General features: G+C 37.0%; 1 protein-coding gene across 1 annotated transcript; it reads right to left on the reverse strand.

The window, feature by feature from the left end:
* Positions 1-12,705: 12,705 nt before the first annotated feature.
* On the reverse strand, positions 12,706-13,536 carry LOC145603956 (uncharacterized). Its single transcript, XM_081659921.1, has one exon. It carries the CDS (start codon positions 13,534-13,536, stop codon positions 12,706-12,708), a length of 831 nt encoding a protein of 276 aa, XP_081516047.1.
* Between the last annotated feature and the right edge of the window lie 1,962 nt (positions 13,537-15,498).

Genomic DNA, 15,498 nt, shown 5'->3' on the forward strand with positions numbered 1-15,498 from the left:
TGGCCCGAATCTGCTGCTGAGAACCCTCAACATGTCCACCCACCAAAGATGAAAAGGGGGGTGGGCAGACCTAGCAGAAATAGGAAAAGGGAACAAGGAGAAGACCAGCCAAGCAAAAGGTCAAGGACTGTGAAATGCTCAAGTTGTGGATGTTTTGGACATAACAAGGCAACTTCCAAAGGTGGGTTGACTTGGAAAGAGCTCTGGAGAAGCACTTGTGATCAAGAACCCAAGAGTTAGAGATCAGACAAATGCTGCAAAAGCTGCTAGATCAAAATCACAAGCTGAAGGTTCTGGTGCAACTGAGCTCAGCAGTTCACAGCTGTCAAGTCAGCCACAAGACCTGTCACAATCTTAGAGCTGAGTCAAGGGATATATGCAGATTTGCTTTTGGTTTTTTTTTTTCTACAACTGATGCATAAGTTTAAGGTTGTTTGAACAGAAACTGGTTAGGATTTTTTTTGGTGAAAATGTGTACTTGTTTTGAACAAAATACATTCAGTACCTTTGCTGTAACCATCAAATGCTTGGGTTGTTTTCTTTTGCTATAACAGTAAATATATGGCTTTTGTCTAATTTATGTCATTTTGCCTAATTTTGATACCTTATTTATGTTGTAGAACCATTTAGTACTAATAATTACAGAAACAAGGAAAAGAACATAAATTAAACACTTTTATTTATATCAATTCGAATTAGATTACATAACTAATTTCCCATTGCAACTGATACACCCACTCTTAACCTGGATCTATTTCAAAACAACAACCAATAAGACAAAATACATAACAATTGCAATCTTAACAACCATATGGACAAAATCAGCAAATTCATCGGTTTTCTTCATGAACTCACTGAACTCTGCCCTTAAATGTTACACGTGTGCTGCTTCTGACATGTTACCAGGTCTCCCACCAACATCCCTCACTATGTGTTCATCACTAACCCACAAGAAAAATCCACAAAGGCTGCACTTGTAATAGGGCCTTTCTGGATTTGCTGCTGAGTTTGAGAACCTCATGTCCGCACTTCTTGGAGGATATATTACAGTTGCAGGTAATGCTTTTAACCCACACACCTCTTACAAATACGTTGCTTGAAATAGACCTTGTGGAAGACGAGGAAGCCATTGCTGATTTGATTGAAAGGAAAAGTAAGAAAGGGAAAAAAAATTCAAGGAGAAAGCAAGAAGCAGAGCATGTATTTATAAGTGTAAGTGTGGTGGGAATTGTGTTTTTTTTTTCAAAAATTATGAGGGAATTGTCGGAGGGAAAGGTTGGAGGGAGAATAAGTGGGAGGGCATTGAGGTCTTTTCATCTTTTTCGACTAAAAATGACCTTAGATCCCTTGACTAACGTTTAGTTAACGTTTTAGTTACTGTAGTAATTAGTTGCTAATTATGAGTGTACCGCTGATAATCAAATTTTAATGAGGTGTACCAAAGATAAAAGCCAAAACCACGAGTGTACCAGTGATAATTACCCATTAAAATTTCATCAATATTCTCGTTTTCAAAAAAAAATTTCATCAATATTCTCTGGAAAAATTGTGAAGCAACAGAAGAAAACTTGAAGCAGTTCAAACTTCAAAGTAGCCAAAAAAGGGCTGAAGAATTTGGAGAGAGAAGAAAATGGCGTGTTTAATTGCAGTTAATTTCTCTCCTTTTCCAATCGTCTCTTATTATTTCAGGGTATTACTCTTTTTTTCAATTTTGCGCTTTTTATTTATTTTCCTATTTTCATTTGAGCTAATGTTATCTTACATTTCACAAGTTTTCTTTTGAAGAATCTGAAGGCTAATTGCTGTATTTTGTAACTTACTTGTATAATGTTATTCATTAAAATCTCCCAATTTCTCATTTTATTCAAAGTGTAAAGCAAATTATCACTCCTTCCGTGTTTTTTTAAGTGTTACACTTTGACCGGCACATAGTTTTAGGCAATATAATTGACTTAAATAAAATAAGAGGTAAGTGGGATAGTTGGAGTATTAAAGAAAGACAGTGGGGTTAATAGTTTATTGAAAAGTAACGAATGTGAGAGGATAGATATAATAAAAAAGTAGTAGTGGGTTTGGGTGGGGACCATAAGAGGAGAGAGATATTGTATTTTAATGTAGCTTTTTGCTAAAAAATGAAGTATAACACTTAAAAAAACACGATCAGAAATGAAAAGTGTAACACTTAGGGGCTGCCTGGAATAGGTGTAATGGGAGGGGAAAAATTACATGAGTAATAATTCTGGATTATTTTAAAGTTTAAATCTAGGGTAATTAATCTATTTCCCTAAAAAATGAGGTTAATAGTTACCCACCTCCCCCCTAGCATAACAATTTCCCCCATAACAATTCCTCTTCTATACTGCATCTTCTTTTCCCATGCTATGTACTCTATCCTTCACCTTCATATCCCTCCACCCAATTGAAGCTGTTGCCGCCATTATAGCCGCCTGGTGGAAGCTGCTAGCCGCCATTATAAGTATAAAATGAATTATTACTCTCTAAATCAATGCTCAAGTAGAATCTACCCCGTTAGATATTAGCCCCTTCATTATTTCTGGAATTCCAGGCATTAGATTCTGTTATTGTTGGATAGTTTCAAACCCTTAAATTAGTAGGAGACTTTGAAAATTTTGGACCGTTATTTGATATAGTTATAACTTTTAAGTAGGTATGTGACTTTTGAGGAATATAATTATGATAATTCATTCATCATACTGTTTTAGGAACTATGACAAGGTTTTTAGGACATATCAAAATAGTGTATGTTCCTATCATATTAACTTAGATGAAGTATGAAATTGTTGAAATACAAGTACATTGTTTAGATGAGACTCAGGCTTTGCTGATTGAAATTAAATTCAATTATAATTGTTGGTATCAAGAAATCAATTATAGTTGTTGTTGATTGCAAGAGGTCAATTGTGCAGCTATCTGCATTCTACTATGGTATCCAAGTGACTATGTAGTATGCGACATTGTGTATTTTCGAGGGTTGGGCAGTATGGGAACTTTGAGTTGGAACGAAGAGTCTGAGTGAGTAAGATTGGCCTTAGTCTTTTGGAGGTATTATAGGGCGCAGCTTAGAGTAATAGGACGTATCTCATTTCTTCTGCTAATCAGCTTTGTTCATTAGTCCTTTACTACTTGGTATTTGCTTGAAATACACATATCTGAATACTTCTGTTGATTAGTTTCACTCGTAACCTTGTGTCTGAATGCAATATATGATGACACATTTCGAATATCAAGAGTTCCCTACTTCCCTGAGCTTCTTTTCGGTGTTTTTTCCTTTTAAAAAGCTATGGCGCTTAGCCCATTCCCCCGCTGATGCAGGGAAGTTGGTGGGGTGATCTGGCTGTTCATGTGATTACTCTGGGAGTAAGGGTGAGGAGGGATTGTTCTCTTGTAGAAGCACCAAAATATATTAGCAACTTTTACATTGTTACTACTTGTATTATTTATTTTTTTAGTTTTGATGATTGGTTTTACTGACTTACAAAGTAATTTATTCACTTCAGGAGCTACAGCCCAAAACAAGTGATCACCGTGTAGTTTCAAGTCCATGGTCTTTAAGAGCATGTAAGTTTCATTTTGCGCCATTAAGGTTTTCACTACAGATTTCTTTACATGGTTTCAAGTCTATGGTCTATAAGAGAGCATGTAAGCTAAGGCACTTGACTTGATCCACCTTTGCTTCTTATATCAACTTTCAAATATCTCTTCTGTCATGTTCATCTTGATCTTAATTTTCTTCTTAGGAGCTGGTGGCATGAGACTGTTGGTTCTTCAAAACTGCTATATTGCTCCCCCCTAGCTGACTATCCGTGTCATTATGGTTGTAGCTCATTTTTTACTAATTATTTGGTGGGACTTCCAAGTTCCCATAACTAAGGCTACATGAGAACAATTAAGCAATTCCTGTGAAGCTCCCGACTCTGATGAGTTTGATCAATGGGTTAGGTTTGGATTGTTGATGTATGTTTGGAATCAAATGTCTTATAGGAATCTCTGGTTTGGAGCAGGAATAATATGAAGCCTAGAAAAAATGGTACCATCATATATATGAGAAACTGATTTTGATGTTATACTTCTGATCTTGGCTGCTTGGTAATTTGGTATAGATCATAGTTTTAACAACTAGGATTCACGTATTCTCTTTGTTTTTTACCTTCTGCATTTTTTGTTTTTGACCCTTCTCTCACTTTCTTTCTTTTGTTTTTGAACCTTCTCACCTTATTTTTCTCTTTATATAGCTCTTTTTTTCCCTTGAGAAATATTGCAAACATGGATGTCTTATACGATGCTAATATATTCAATATGGTTTCATATAATCAATAATACATTTTCAAACTTCCTTATGCTAGAGTTGCTTTTAAACTTAAAATTGAATTGTTATTCTAAAATCATATCCTATGCTTGCAGCATTCAGAGTCATCTCCTCTGCCTGCATCAGGAATCACACCGCTGTACAGAGTCTGTACTCAGGGCACCTGATTAGAGTACCATCTAGGGATTCATTTGTTCTATCACCCCTTTATTCTGATGTAAGTTACAGTCCCCAAACATTAACTGGCTACTGGGTTGGACCCGATACTGAGGATGGTTGGGGGTTTTGTAGAAGCTTTTATTGATATAATTCTTTAAATCTTTGTCAGTTATCCATAATTTCATTTTTGTGTTCTTGGCCTCTTTTGCTCTGAACAACTAATTATTGATGCATATTTGGGCTGATTGCGTGATTGGTGAGCGAATTTGTTGTTCATGATGAATCATGAAGCACAATAGGTAAGATACTCTCCTTTAGTATTGTTCGTGTACACACCCAATATAGATGGAAGCATAGTATTCAGAGAAATTTTAAGTTCTAAATCATCCGACCATGAAACAGGGCTGTATAGAAGAAGGCTTCAGATTTGTTCTCTGTGCTGTTCCTCTGACATTTCTGGCTGCTTTCCTCCTGTAAATCGCTTCACCAGAATTTTCTTTTACATGAATGACAGGAGCATGGTTATATGGATGACATTATAGGCCCTTTATGGTGCAGCGACAACATGAAAACGATTCATTAGTTTAGGATCATTTTGTCAAAATTGACCCAACCTGAATAAGCTCACTCGAAATGTCAAGTAAGCAAGATAATAATGGACTTCAATGGCTGTCTAAGATATAATTGGCTTCTGAACTCCAAATTACCCAAGGATTATGACACTAGCCCAGAGTTGATACTGATACTTTTGCTTAACTTGTTTTGGACTATTCAGACTTACTCTGTATATGTGACTGGTCATTTACAGTTTACACACACTACTATGAGGCAATTTTTTAGGAGCTCGTTAGTAAAACTTTATACATCATCATAGATTCATATCAATATACTTTATATGCAAAAAATATATTTAGGTTATCAATAGAATATTACGTAGGGATGGGGTTAGCATAACAATATGCTGACGAGTTTAGAGGAACATAAAGGAACAAATATGAATCAGTTAATTACGAGCAAAACTAGTGAGTGTAATGTAACAAGAGCTCAGTAGAACTTTACGAGTTTGACAGAAGAGGCTATCACCAAAATGTTAGAGCTTTGGAACTTAAGTTACGTAACGCAGGATTGAAGATAATAAGTGAACATCCTCAAAATGGAAGAAAGAAGGAAAGACTAGCCCTGAAACAGTGTTGCCTAAAGCTATCAGCTATCAGCCTAAAGACTAGCACTTAATACCATGGATAATTGGATATGACTAAAGGCACTTAATTATTATTGAAGAATAAGCAGTAATCTGCAGCAACACCATCTGAAATAGCTAAAGGCCCCTCCTTAACCCAAACCCGAGTAGAGTACTAAAGAGGTGCCTGAATTTTATCAGCACTCCACCTCTGCTTAGACTCTGGAGAGCTGAATTTTATCTTGCACAGGAACTCCAAAATAATTAGAACGACCCTAAAGGCATTAGATCATAATGTGTCTGATGTTAACTTAAAATACGAAGAACAAAATTATATTGTACAGTTATCAATTATTAAAACACTGGTAATTAAAACATATTAATATAACGTCTTTAAAAAAAAAAAAAAAAAACAAACTTACATTACATGATCGTCAAACTAATTGTCAAATGATAACAAGTTAATTAAAAAAACCATCTAATTTCTCATTGTATAAATAAAGAACTTCGGAGTAGAGCTGATCATCAACCCAATTATGGTCTGACAATAATTGAGGCCAATTCTTTGAAACAATTCGGCCATCCTCTCGAAATGTCAAACATAAGTAGTAATCACTGTTCAAACCATATAGAACTGTGTCCTTGGATATTCGTGCTTCACGAACAGGATCAGGAGGGCATATGAGCCATGGAATTGTGGAATCCCAAAGCCACGACATTAAATCTTTACTGAATAACAGCTGATTTGAAAAAAAGAGAGGGACGAAAACTAGAATAATCTCAGAATCCTTACAGTATTCTTTGATACAGTATTCTTTTTTATTATAACTGCACCAATTTTTCATCTCATACCTCATAACATTGAAAACATAGTCTTGCTCTGGATGATGCAAATTGGCAATGAAAAGCAGTACCCTTTTGCCTCGAAGCTCTGCGACACGGATATGATCACCTTTTTGGGTAAGTAGGTAACCATGTTCATGTTTCTGTGTAGTAGAAAACAAGAGAGACTCTAAAGTTAGGTTTTGAAGCCTTGCAGTCTCTTGCCGGGCAATGGGTTCCGCAGCGTAGGGATACATATCATAGATTGGGTCAAAGTCGGTAATAGCACTAGCTGCATTTATTTCTAAAAATTGATCTTGAGGTCCTATGATGATCAACTTCTCACGATCAGACCTAAGACAAATATTCCACAGCCTACGGCTGGTAGAGTTGTCGAACGGCAACACCCACCAGGAAGTTATCCCCTGATTAATTAAAAAGGCATTGGCAGAAGCCATGAAATGCAGAGGGTTATCATTAAAGCTGAGGTAAACCACAACGATCTCCAAGTCACGGTGTTTTGCTTGACATTGTTTAAAAACCGTGTTGATTTTGTATGATAATCTGCCATAACGGCACAAGTACAATCCCACAAGCTTATGTTTGAGATCGGAAACACAAGTGGTGGCAGTAGCAGTGAGGTTAGATAGGGAATGATCAAGTGGAAGACCCAAGAGATCCTCAAGGGGCGGTATAGGTCTTCGAGTTGACCAATCACGGAAAGTGGCTATTAAGGTTGAGAGGTGATCATTAGTGAAAGGAAAATATTCAGCACCATAAACAACGACATTGTGACAATCTTGGTCCAAAACAATATGGTTAGGATCTAAAATAAGAGCAGGCTGAGAACAGTAACGGTGCCTCAACTCAGAAAGGCGATGGTAAGAGGCGGAGTCCCATAGGGGGATAGCAAGGGAGGAGGGGAGGGCCGATAAAAAAGAATTTAACAAATAACTATCTTCGTATTTGTGTTGCCATTCCGATTTTATGTTGAGAGCCACAACCAACTGACAATTATTGGACCACAGAGGAGTAGATAACGCGGCTTTAAGTGCCCAGCAAAGTTCGCCAGGATAGGAGTTCGATAAAACAGGAACCTCGAAGCAGTGGATAATTATGTATTTGCCCGTATTCATAAGGCTAGAAACACTAATTTTATTACCCTTTTCGTCAACCAGGAAATCCCGCTGCCTGCTGCATAGCAATGATACTATGTCTACTTTTGTGCCTTCAATACTAATAGGAAAAACGGAAGATTGGGAACGACTAACCGGAGATTGGGAACGACTAACCGGAGATTGGGAACTACAAACTGAAACCGGAGATCGGGAACGAGAACGAGAAACTGGAGATTGGGAACGACTAACCGGAGATTGGGAACGACTAACCGGAGATTGGGAACGACTAACTGAAACCGGAGATCGGGAACGAGAACGAGAAACTGGAGATTGGGAACTACAAACTGAAACCGGAGATCGGGAACGAGAACCCGGAGATAGGGAACGACAAACCGGAGATCGGGAACGACAAACCGGAGATCGGGAACGAGAACGAGAAACTGGAGATTGGGAATGAGAAAAGATCTATCACCATCATCAAATTCGTCGCTTGAAACAAAAACCAAAGAAGAATCACAAGGAAAAAAACCACCAAAACACGCCATGGAGATTCTGATTCAAATTCTAACCCACCTTTTTTTTTTTCTAATGATGATTGTGAATAAAAAAAAACCTAAGGAGTAGATGGGTTTGTATTTATAGGAAGATAAGGCGGTGCCTCCTCAGTCCTGAAGCTATTAGGATTGCCAAGGTCATACGGTGTGTGTATACACGAATCTGATACATACTTGTATTTATATTTAGGAAAATTTAATTATAATAATCCAACCTTTACGCGGTCTATTTTTATTAATCCGACCTTTTGAATATTCTACAATAATTCAAGCTTTAAGGGTGTTCTATTTTATTAGGCTAAGGTGACCTACAACCTGATCTTTAGTTTTTTTTATTTTTTTTTTCATTTTCAAATTTTTTAAATTCATTTTCAATTTTTTAAACTCTTAAAAAAAAAAAATCAATCCTCCCCTTCCCCACCCCCCCATTGATTCCGACCAACCTCTCCCCTTCCCGTCTCTTTCCAGCGTTCCGGCCAGCTCTCCCCCCAGCCACCTCCTTACTGCCCTTACCCCCAGCCACAGCCACCCTACCCACGACTCAACAACAATGAACCCAGATTCCATAACCATAATTCCCGATTCAAACCCCAACTCAAAGCGCCGCAAAATGCCAAAACTTATACCGTCAAATTCTTCTTCGACATCGACACCGTCGCCACCTCCACCCCCGCTGTCGCACCAAAATTAAATCAGATCAACTAACCAACCCCACAAAAATTACAACCCAAAAATGCAAATCAAAAGTAGATGTTACAAACTGAAGAAAGAATCAGAAAATATCGGAAGCTTTATTAATCTCCATTAATGGCTTTGAACTGTAGCTTTATTACAGAGAGAAAGAAAGAAGAAGATAGTAGGAGAAAAATATGAAATGAATTAATTGCATGTAAATATTAATACAGGAGCTTATATATTGCTCTGTATTTATTACAACTAATTCGAGCACTAAAATACTCTAACTAATTGTGCTGAGGTGGCACTAGTTTGTTACAGTTGTAGCAACTTGAGACACGTCCCCCCCCCCCCAAACTTGGGATGGTTTAAACATACCAAGTTTGGACTTTAAGACTTCAAACTGAGCAGAAGGAAGGATCTTTGTCATGATGTCAGCTAATTGAGAGGTAGTAGGCAGATAAGTAAGCTGCAGCAACCCTTCTAGGACCTTTTCCCTTGTGAAGTGACAGTCTATGTATAGAACTGACATGTTGTCATAGTGTAGCTGCATAGGTTTCAAATCATCAACACCTAGCTCACCTAAAATTCTGACTAACCAGGTTACTTCTGAAGCAGCAGAGGCCATAGCCCTGTATTCAGCTTCTGAAGATGACTTAGAAGTTGTTGGATGCTTCTTAGATTTCCAGCTGATAGGGGAGTTGCCTAACAACATCACATAACCAGAAATTGACCTCCTTGTATCAATACAGGCTGCCCAATCTGATCAATAAAGGCTTGCAACTTGAGATCCAATCCACCCTTGAATATAATGCCTTGTCCAACTGTTGCAGCAACGTAGTTAAGAGTATGATGCAAAGCCTGTAAGTGAGAACTTCTTGGAGCTTACGTGAACTGACTTAGATTCTGAACTGTAAAGGCTAAGTCAGGTCTAGTGTGAGTTGAAAATTTAACTTTCCCACTAAACATCTGTAATGTGAAGGGTCTGTCAACAAATCACCATCAGTAGCTTTCAGCTTAAGATGAAGGGGAAATAGAGTAACAACAGGCTTGTAACTTGAAATACCACACATCTCAAGCAATTCTCTGGTGAATTTAGCTTGTGACATAGTGACAGCTTTATCTTCATATCCAATCTCCATTCCCAAGAAATAATTCAAAACTCCAAGATCCTTGATGGTGAAAGTATTATGCAAGTGTGACTTCAAAAAACTGATCTGCTGTAAATCATTTCCTGTGATGATTATATCATCAACATAAATAGCAACAATTATTATGTAATTTGCTGTTTGTTTAATGAACAATGAATAATCATCTTTGGATTGAACATAACCCAAAACTCTTAGTTTAGAAACTAACTTCTCAAACCACTGTCTGCTGGCTTATTTCAAACCATAAAGGGACTTTTTCAGTTTGTAGACTTTGTTACTAGGGTTTGGCACTCCCTCAGGCATTTTCATATATACCTCCTCATGCAAATCTCCATGGAGAAATGCATTATTAACATCTAACTGAAAAATATGCCAACCTTTGTGTATAGCTAAGGCTATGATACATCTAACAGAAGCCATCTTGATGACAGGTGAGAAAGTCTCCTCAAAATCAATACCATACTTCTGATTATATCCCTTTGAAACCAATCTGGCCTTAAACCTTTCAATAGTGCTATCTTTCTTCATCTTGATTTAAAAAACCCATTTAGATCCAATTGCTTTCTTCCCTGCTGGAAGATCAACTAAAACCCAAGTCTTGTTCTGTTCTAGTGCTTGTAACTCTTTCATTATAGTCTCTTCCCAATTCTTGTCACCAGCTGCTTCTTTATAAGACACAGGCTCTTTGACAGACATTACTCTAGCAATTAAGGCTTTGTGATCATCAGAATAAGATGTAAAAGCCACCAGATTACACCAGTGGTCTATATTAGCAACTACATTACCACATACATACTTATCCATCCAACCTGGAGGTTTTCTTGGCCTTGTGGACTGTCTGATTGTATTAACACCATGAGAAAGATCAACAACAGTTGACTCATTATTACCCTGACTTAAAGATGTGGTTGCAGAAGAACTGGAACTTGCTGTGGTATCAGCTGGAACACTTTGCTCAGTAAACACATCAAGGATAACATCATAAAAAATAGTAGGAAAGGGTGTATGAGCTGGCAGAAAGAAGGGTGTAGGCGCTGGTTGTGGATTATTAGAAAGATGAAAAGGTAAGTGTCTTTCATGAAACACAACATCCCTTGACACTGTAATTTTCCTAGAAGACAAATTCAAAACCTTATTATACCCTTTTTGTGTAGGAGAATAGCCAACAAAGACACTGACATCAGCTCTAGAATCCAGTTTTGATCTATGTTGTTTTGATGTTGAAACAAAACATAAACACCCAAAAGCTCTTAAGTAACTGTTATCTGGTTTATGACCATGTAACTTTTCATAAGGTGTTAGATTACCCAAACTTTGAGAAGGCATCCTATTTATCAGATATGATGCACATTGAACATACTCACCCCAATAGCTCATAGGAAGTTTTGACTGAAAAAACAAAGCTCTCCCAACTTCTAACAAATGCTTGTGTTTCCTTTCAACAACCCCATTTTGCTAAGGTGTGTCACTACAACTTGTTTGATGAAGAATACCTCTGGAAGTATACAACTGCACAATCTTACCCTCACATAACTCCTTAGCATTTTATCACTTCTTATTATTTTCACAGAAGCATTGTACTGATTCTCAACATAAGTAACAAAATTAACCAAAACATCAACTGATTCTGTCTTAGACTTCAACAAATGAATCCAAACATTCCTTGTAAAATCATCAACTATTGTCAAGAACATGTTACACTTATTATGAGTCATAGTCTGATAAGGACCCCAGACATCAATATGAATAAGCTCAAATGGTGCAAAAGACTTTATGCTATTATGAGGAAAGGATTTGCTATGCTGCCTAGCAGCAGGACAAATGATGCAGATTATATCACCTGAAACTCTATGACAATCTACACTATCTTGTATCAAATTCAACTGACTAAATGGTAAGTGACCCATTCTAAGATGCAACAACTTAGCCTGATCTACAAGACTAGTACAAGCAGTACCTGAAGTTCCTGCAGCTGCTGCTCCAACTCTTATTCCCATACCAACTTCAGCAAAGTACAAACCATTTCCCACTTTACCAATAACAAGTGGAGGTGTCATAGAGTGTTAATCCTGAATAACACACTTATCAGGTGTGAATTTAATGTACACTGCCCATCTTAACAAAGTTTACTGACAGAAATCAGATTGAACTTGAAACAAGGCACAAATAACACATTTTCAAGAACAATACTCTCACTCAACTTAACTGTACCAACATGTGTCACCTGAACCTTAGACCCATCTGGAATAGTAATGAAATATTTCAAATCATTAACTATCCTATAGAAATCAAACAAATCCAAACTATAACACATATGATCACTTGCACCACTATCCACAATCCAACCAGAACTATAAGCAGGTGATAACATACAATAGTTACCTGCAAAAAGAGCACTTCCATCTCCACTTTCATTCATTGACTCTTCTTTCTGTCTGTTGAGAAAATTCCTGAGCTAACTGAGCTCTTCCATGGTGAAACTACCAGCATCAGGAGCAACAGATTGTACAGGCACCTCAAGCAAATCACCACTACCAAAACTACTCTCTGCATAGTTAGCAAACCTCTTATTGCTCTGACCTTGATTGTAACCAGGCTGCCCCTTGTAACTAGGAGGAAACCCATTCAGCTGAAAACATTTTTCCATACTATGTCCAGTCATTTTACAGTGATCACAATAATAATTGATCGACCTTTTAACTCCACCTCCTCTATTAGACTAACCTTGCTGGAAACCACCTCTATTGTAACCACCTCTATTATATCCTCCTCTATTATACCGATTACCCTTATATCTATTATCAAACCTTTTTGTAGCAAAGGCTACAGGTTCAGCAGTATTCTTCTGAGACAAATTGCTTAACTCTCTGTGTTTCTCTTCTTGTAAAACCATCATGTATGCTTGTGCTAGAGTAGGCAAAGCAGGCATCATCAAAATATTTGACCTAACATTTGCATAATTGTTAGTCAATTTCATCAAGAACACCATTAACCTTTGATCTTGCTGAACTTTCACATACTTTTGTGCCAAATTACAGGTACAACCAGTGTAGGAACAAACAGGCAATGGACAAAGATTGTCCAATTCATCCCATAACTTCTTAAGCCTATTATAATACTCCGAAATTGAGTCTTCATCTTGAGCAGCATTAGCCAAATCTTGCTGTAATGCAAATAATTGTACAGAAGAAGCATGACCAAATCTTTCTTCCAAGTCCAACCAAATTTCTCTTGCTGTGTCAACAAACAGAATACTATCAGCAACCTGTGGATCTAAAACAGCTATAATCCATCCTATGATCATGTTGTTACACCTATTCCATGCCCTTAAAGTGACAACATCAGTACTAGAAGGTTTAGTCAAAGTTCCATCTACAAAACCCATCGTATTTTTAGCTGTTAAGCCAATCATTGACCTCTTCCAGTTTCCATATCCATTACCATCAAAAACACTAGAAACAAGCTTCATCCTAGTAAAATCAGAAGGATGCAAATAATATGAACTAGTTGGATCTTGATTCAGATCAAGAACTCTATCACTCCCAGCCATTTTTAAGAATCAATTTCACAAACACAAGATATGCACAAAAAATTCCAAACCCAGAATAACCAGAATCAAGAAATTTAATTGATTCAATCGATTCAATCCAACAAACAAACCCAAAAACAATTCGTACAACAAAATCAATCAAACTCGGACAAATAGAAACAATTTGAATCACTATCGAAACAATTGATTAAACCCAGAAAACTGAAGGAAAAACTCACAAAGATTTTTCTTCAAGAACTTAGCACAAACTTCGCACTAATCAGAATCGCAACACCTCGCTCTGATACCATGTTACAAACTGAAGAAAGAATCAGAAAATATCGAAAGCTTTATTAATCTCTATTAAAGGCTTTGAACTGTAGCTTTATTACAGAGAGAAAGAAAGAAGATAGTAGGAGAAAAATATGAAATGAATTAATTGCATGTAAAGCTTAATACAAGATCTTATATATTACTCTGTATTTATTACAACTAATTCGAGCACTAAAATACTCTAACTAATTGTGCTGAGGTGGCACTAGTATGTTACAGTTGTAACAACTTGAGACACGTGCTTCACAATAGACAACAAGAAACAAAAATCAAAATGAAGAGAACCAAAAATTATCACTTGGAAATCGGGAGGAGCAGCTCAAGAGCGCAGAGGAGAGAGAAGATTCATGAGCTTTTTCCATAGAAGTCCATCTTTGATCTTGAAATCGGAGGAGAGAGAAAGATGAGGAAGGGAATGATGGGTTTTCGATGGTTTCGCGAGATGTTTGGGTTCGAGGGTTAGGTTTCAACGGAGGTGGTTCCTTGCTGTCGGAGGTGGAAGTGTGGGTTCCTTGCTGTCGGATTTCTGGGTTTTGATCTGGGTATGGAGGAATATGGCAAGGGAGGAAGAAGATGAAAGAAAAAAAAGGGGGAAAAAGTTTTTTTTAAAAAAAATTTAAAGTTTTTTTTTTTAAAAAATAGCCAAAAATATTTTTTGGACAAATAAAAATGCAACACGTGGCAGGTGACCTATTATTTTAGGTTAAGTGACCTGCTTGACCTAATAGAATAGAACAACCCCTAAAGCTTGGATTATTGTAGAATAATCAAAAGGTCGGATTAATAAAAATAGACCACGCAAAGGTTGGTTTATTAGAATCAAATTTTCCTTATACTTATCTATTTGTTGCACAAATAAAATAAAAATTTTCTTTCAAAAAAAAAAAAATGTTGAAGTCCCTTATTAAAACCAAGTGATACCAAAACCTTTGCGTTAGTCTGCAAGCATAATAAATAAATATTAATAAAGCAATAAAACACAACATATTCCGAGGAGAACTAAGCATGCTTCGCTATTCACTCATGCTCATCATGAATATACTTCATCACCTGAAAAACTTCTTTCTACTTGTCCCCACTCGTAAGGCCAAGATAAAGACAAGACCAAATAAACATACAAACATACAAACACACAATCAGCAAAGTTGAGTACATAACAAAATCAAACACACTAACATGCTTTCATCCTATCAACCGCACAGCTTACCTTGTTGCACCTGTAAACAAGCATTCAAGACATTCAACATTTAACTAGACAAATACCAATGTCCATTTAATTTGATTACGCATCGAACGGGTTTCCAACCAAATCCCTGCCCCAAATAAATTGAGGTAAACTACACCGGGAGCTAACCGGGTAAGTAAATGTAACATGAAGTAATGAACGTCCTACGCATAATAATAATAAAAGGAAAATACAGCGTCCGGTACTCCCAGTCACTACTAGAAAATAGCGAATGAGCACCGGTTCAAAACCGGCTTTGCGCACCGATTTTGGACCAGTGCTTATTTGAGGGATGCCAAAAACTGATATTTTTAGTTATGGTTCGGTGGAAAAAATGGGGTTTTTAGTACCGGTTCCTGTTTAGAATCGATGCCCTTAATGGTCTAACTTTTTTTTTTTGCATTTTTTTCATTTAAATTGATATA

This window comes from Chenopodium album, chromosome 22 (assembly GCF_948465745.1).
Source record: "Chenopodium album chromosome 22, dcCheAlbu1.1, whole genome shotgun sequence".
NCBI lineage: Eukaryota > Viridiplantae > Streptophyta > Magnoliopsida > Caryophyllales > Amaranthaceae > Chenopodium > Chenopodium album.

Bases quoted from the DNA above. Each gene is read 5' to 3' on its own strand.
- LOC145603956 (XM_081659921.1), bottom strand. From the start codon at position 13,536: ATGGCTGGGAGTGATAGAGTTCTTGATCTGAATCAAGATCCAACTAGT.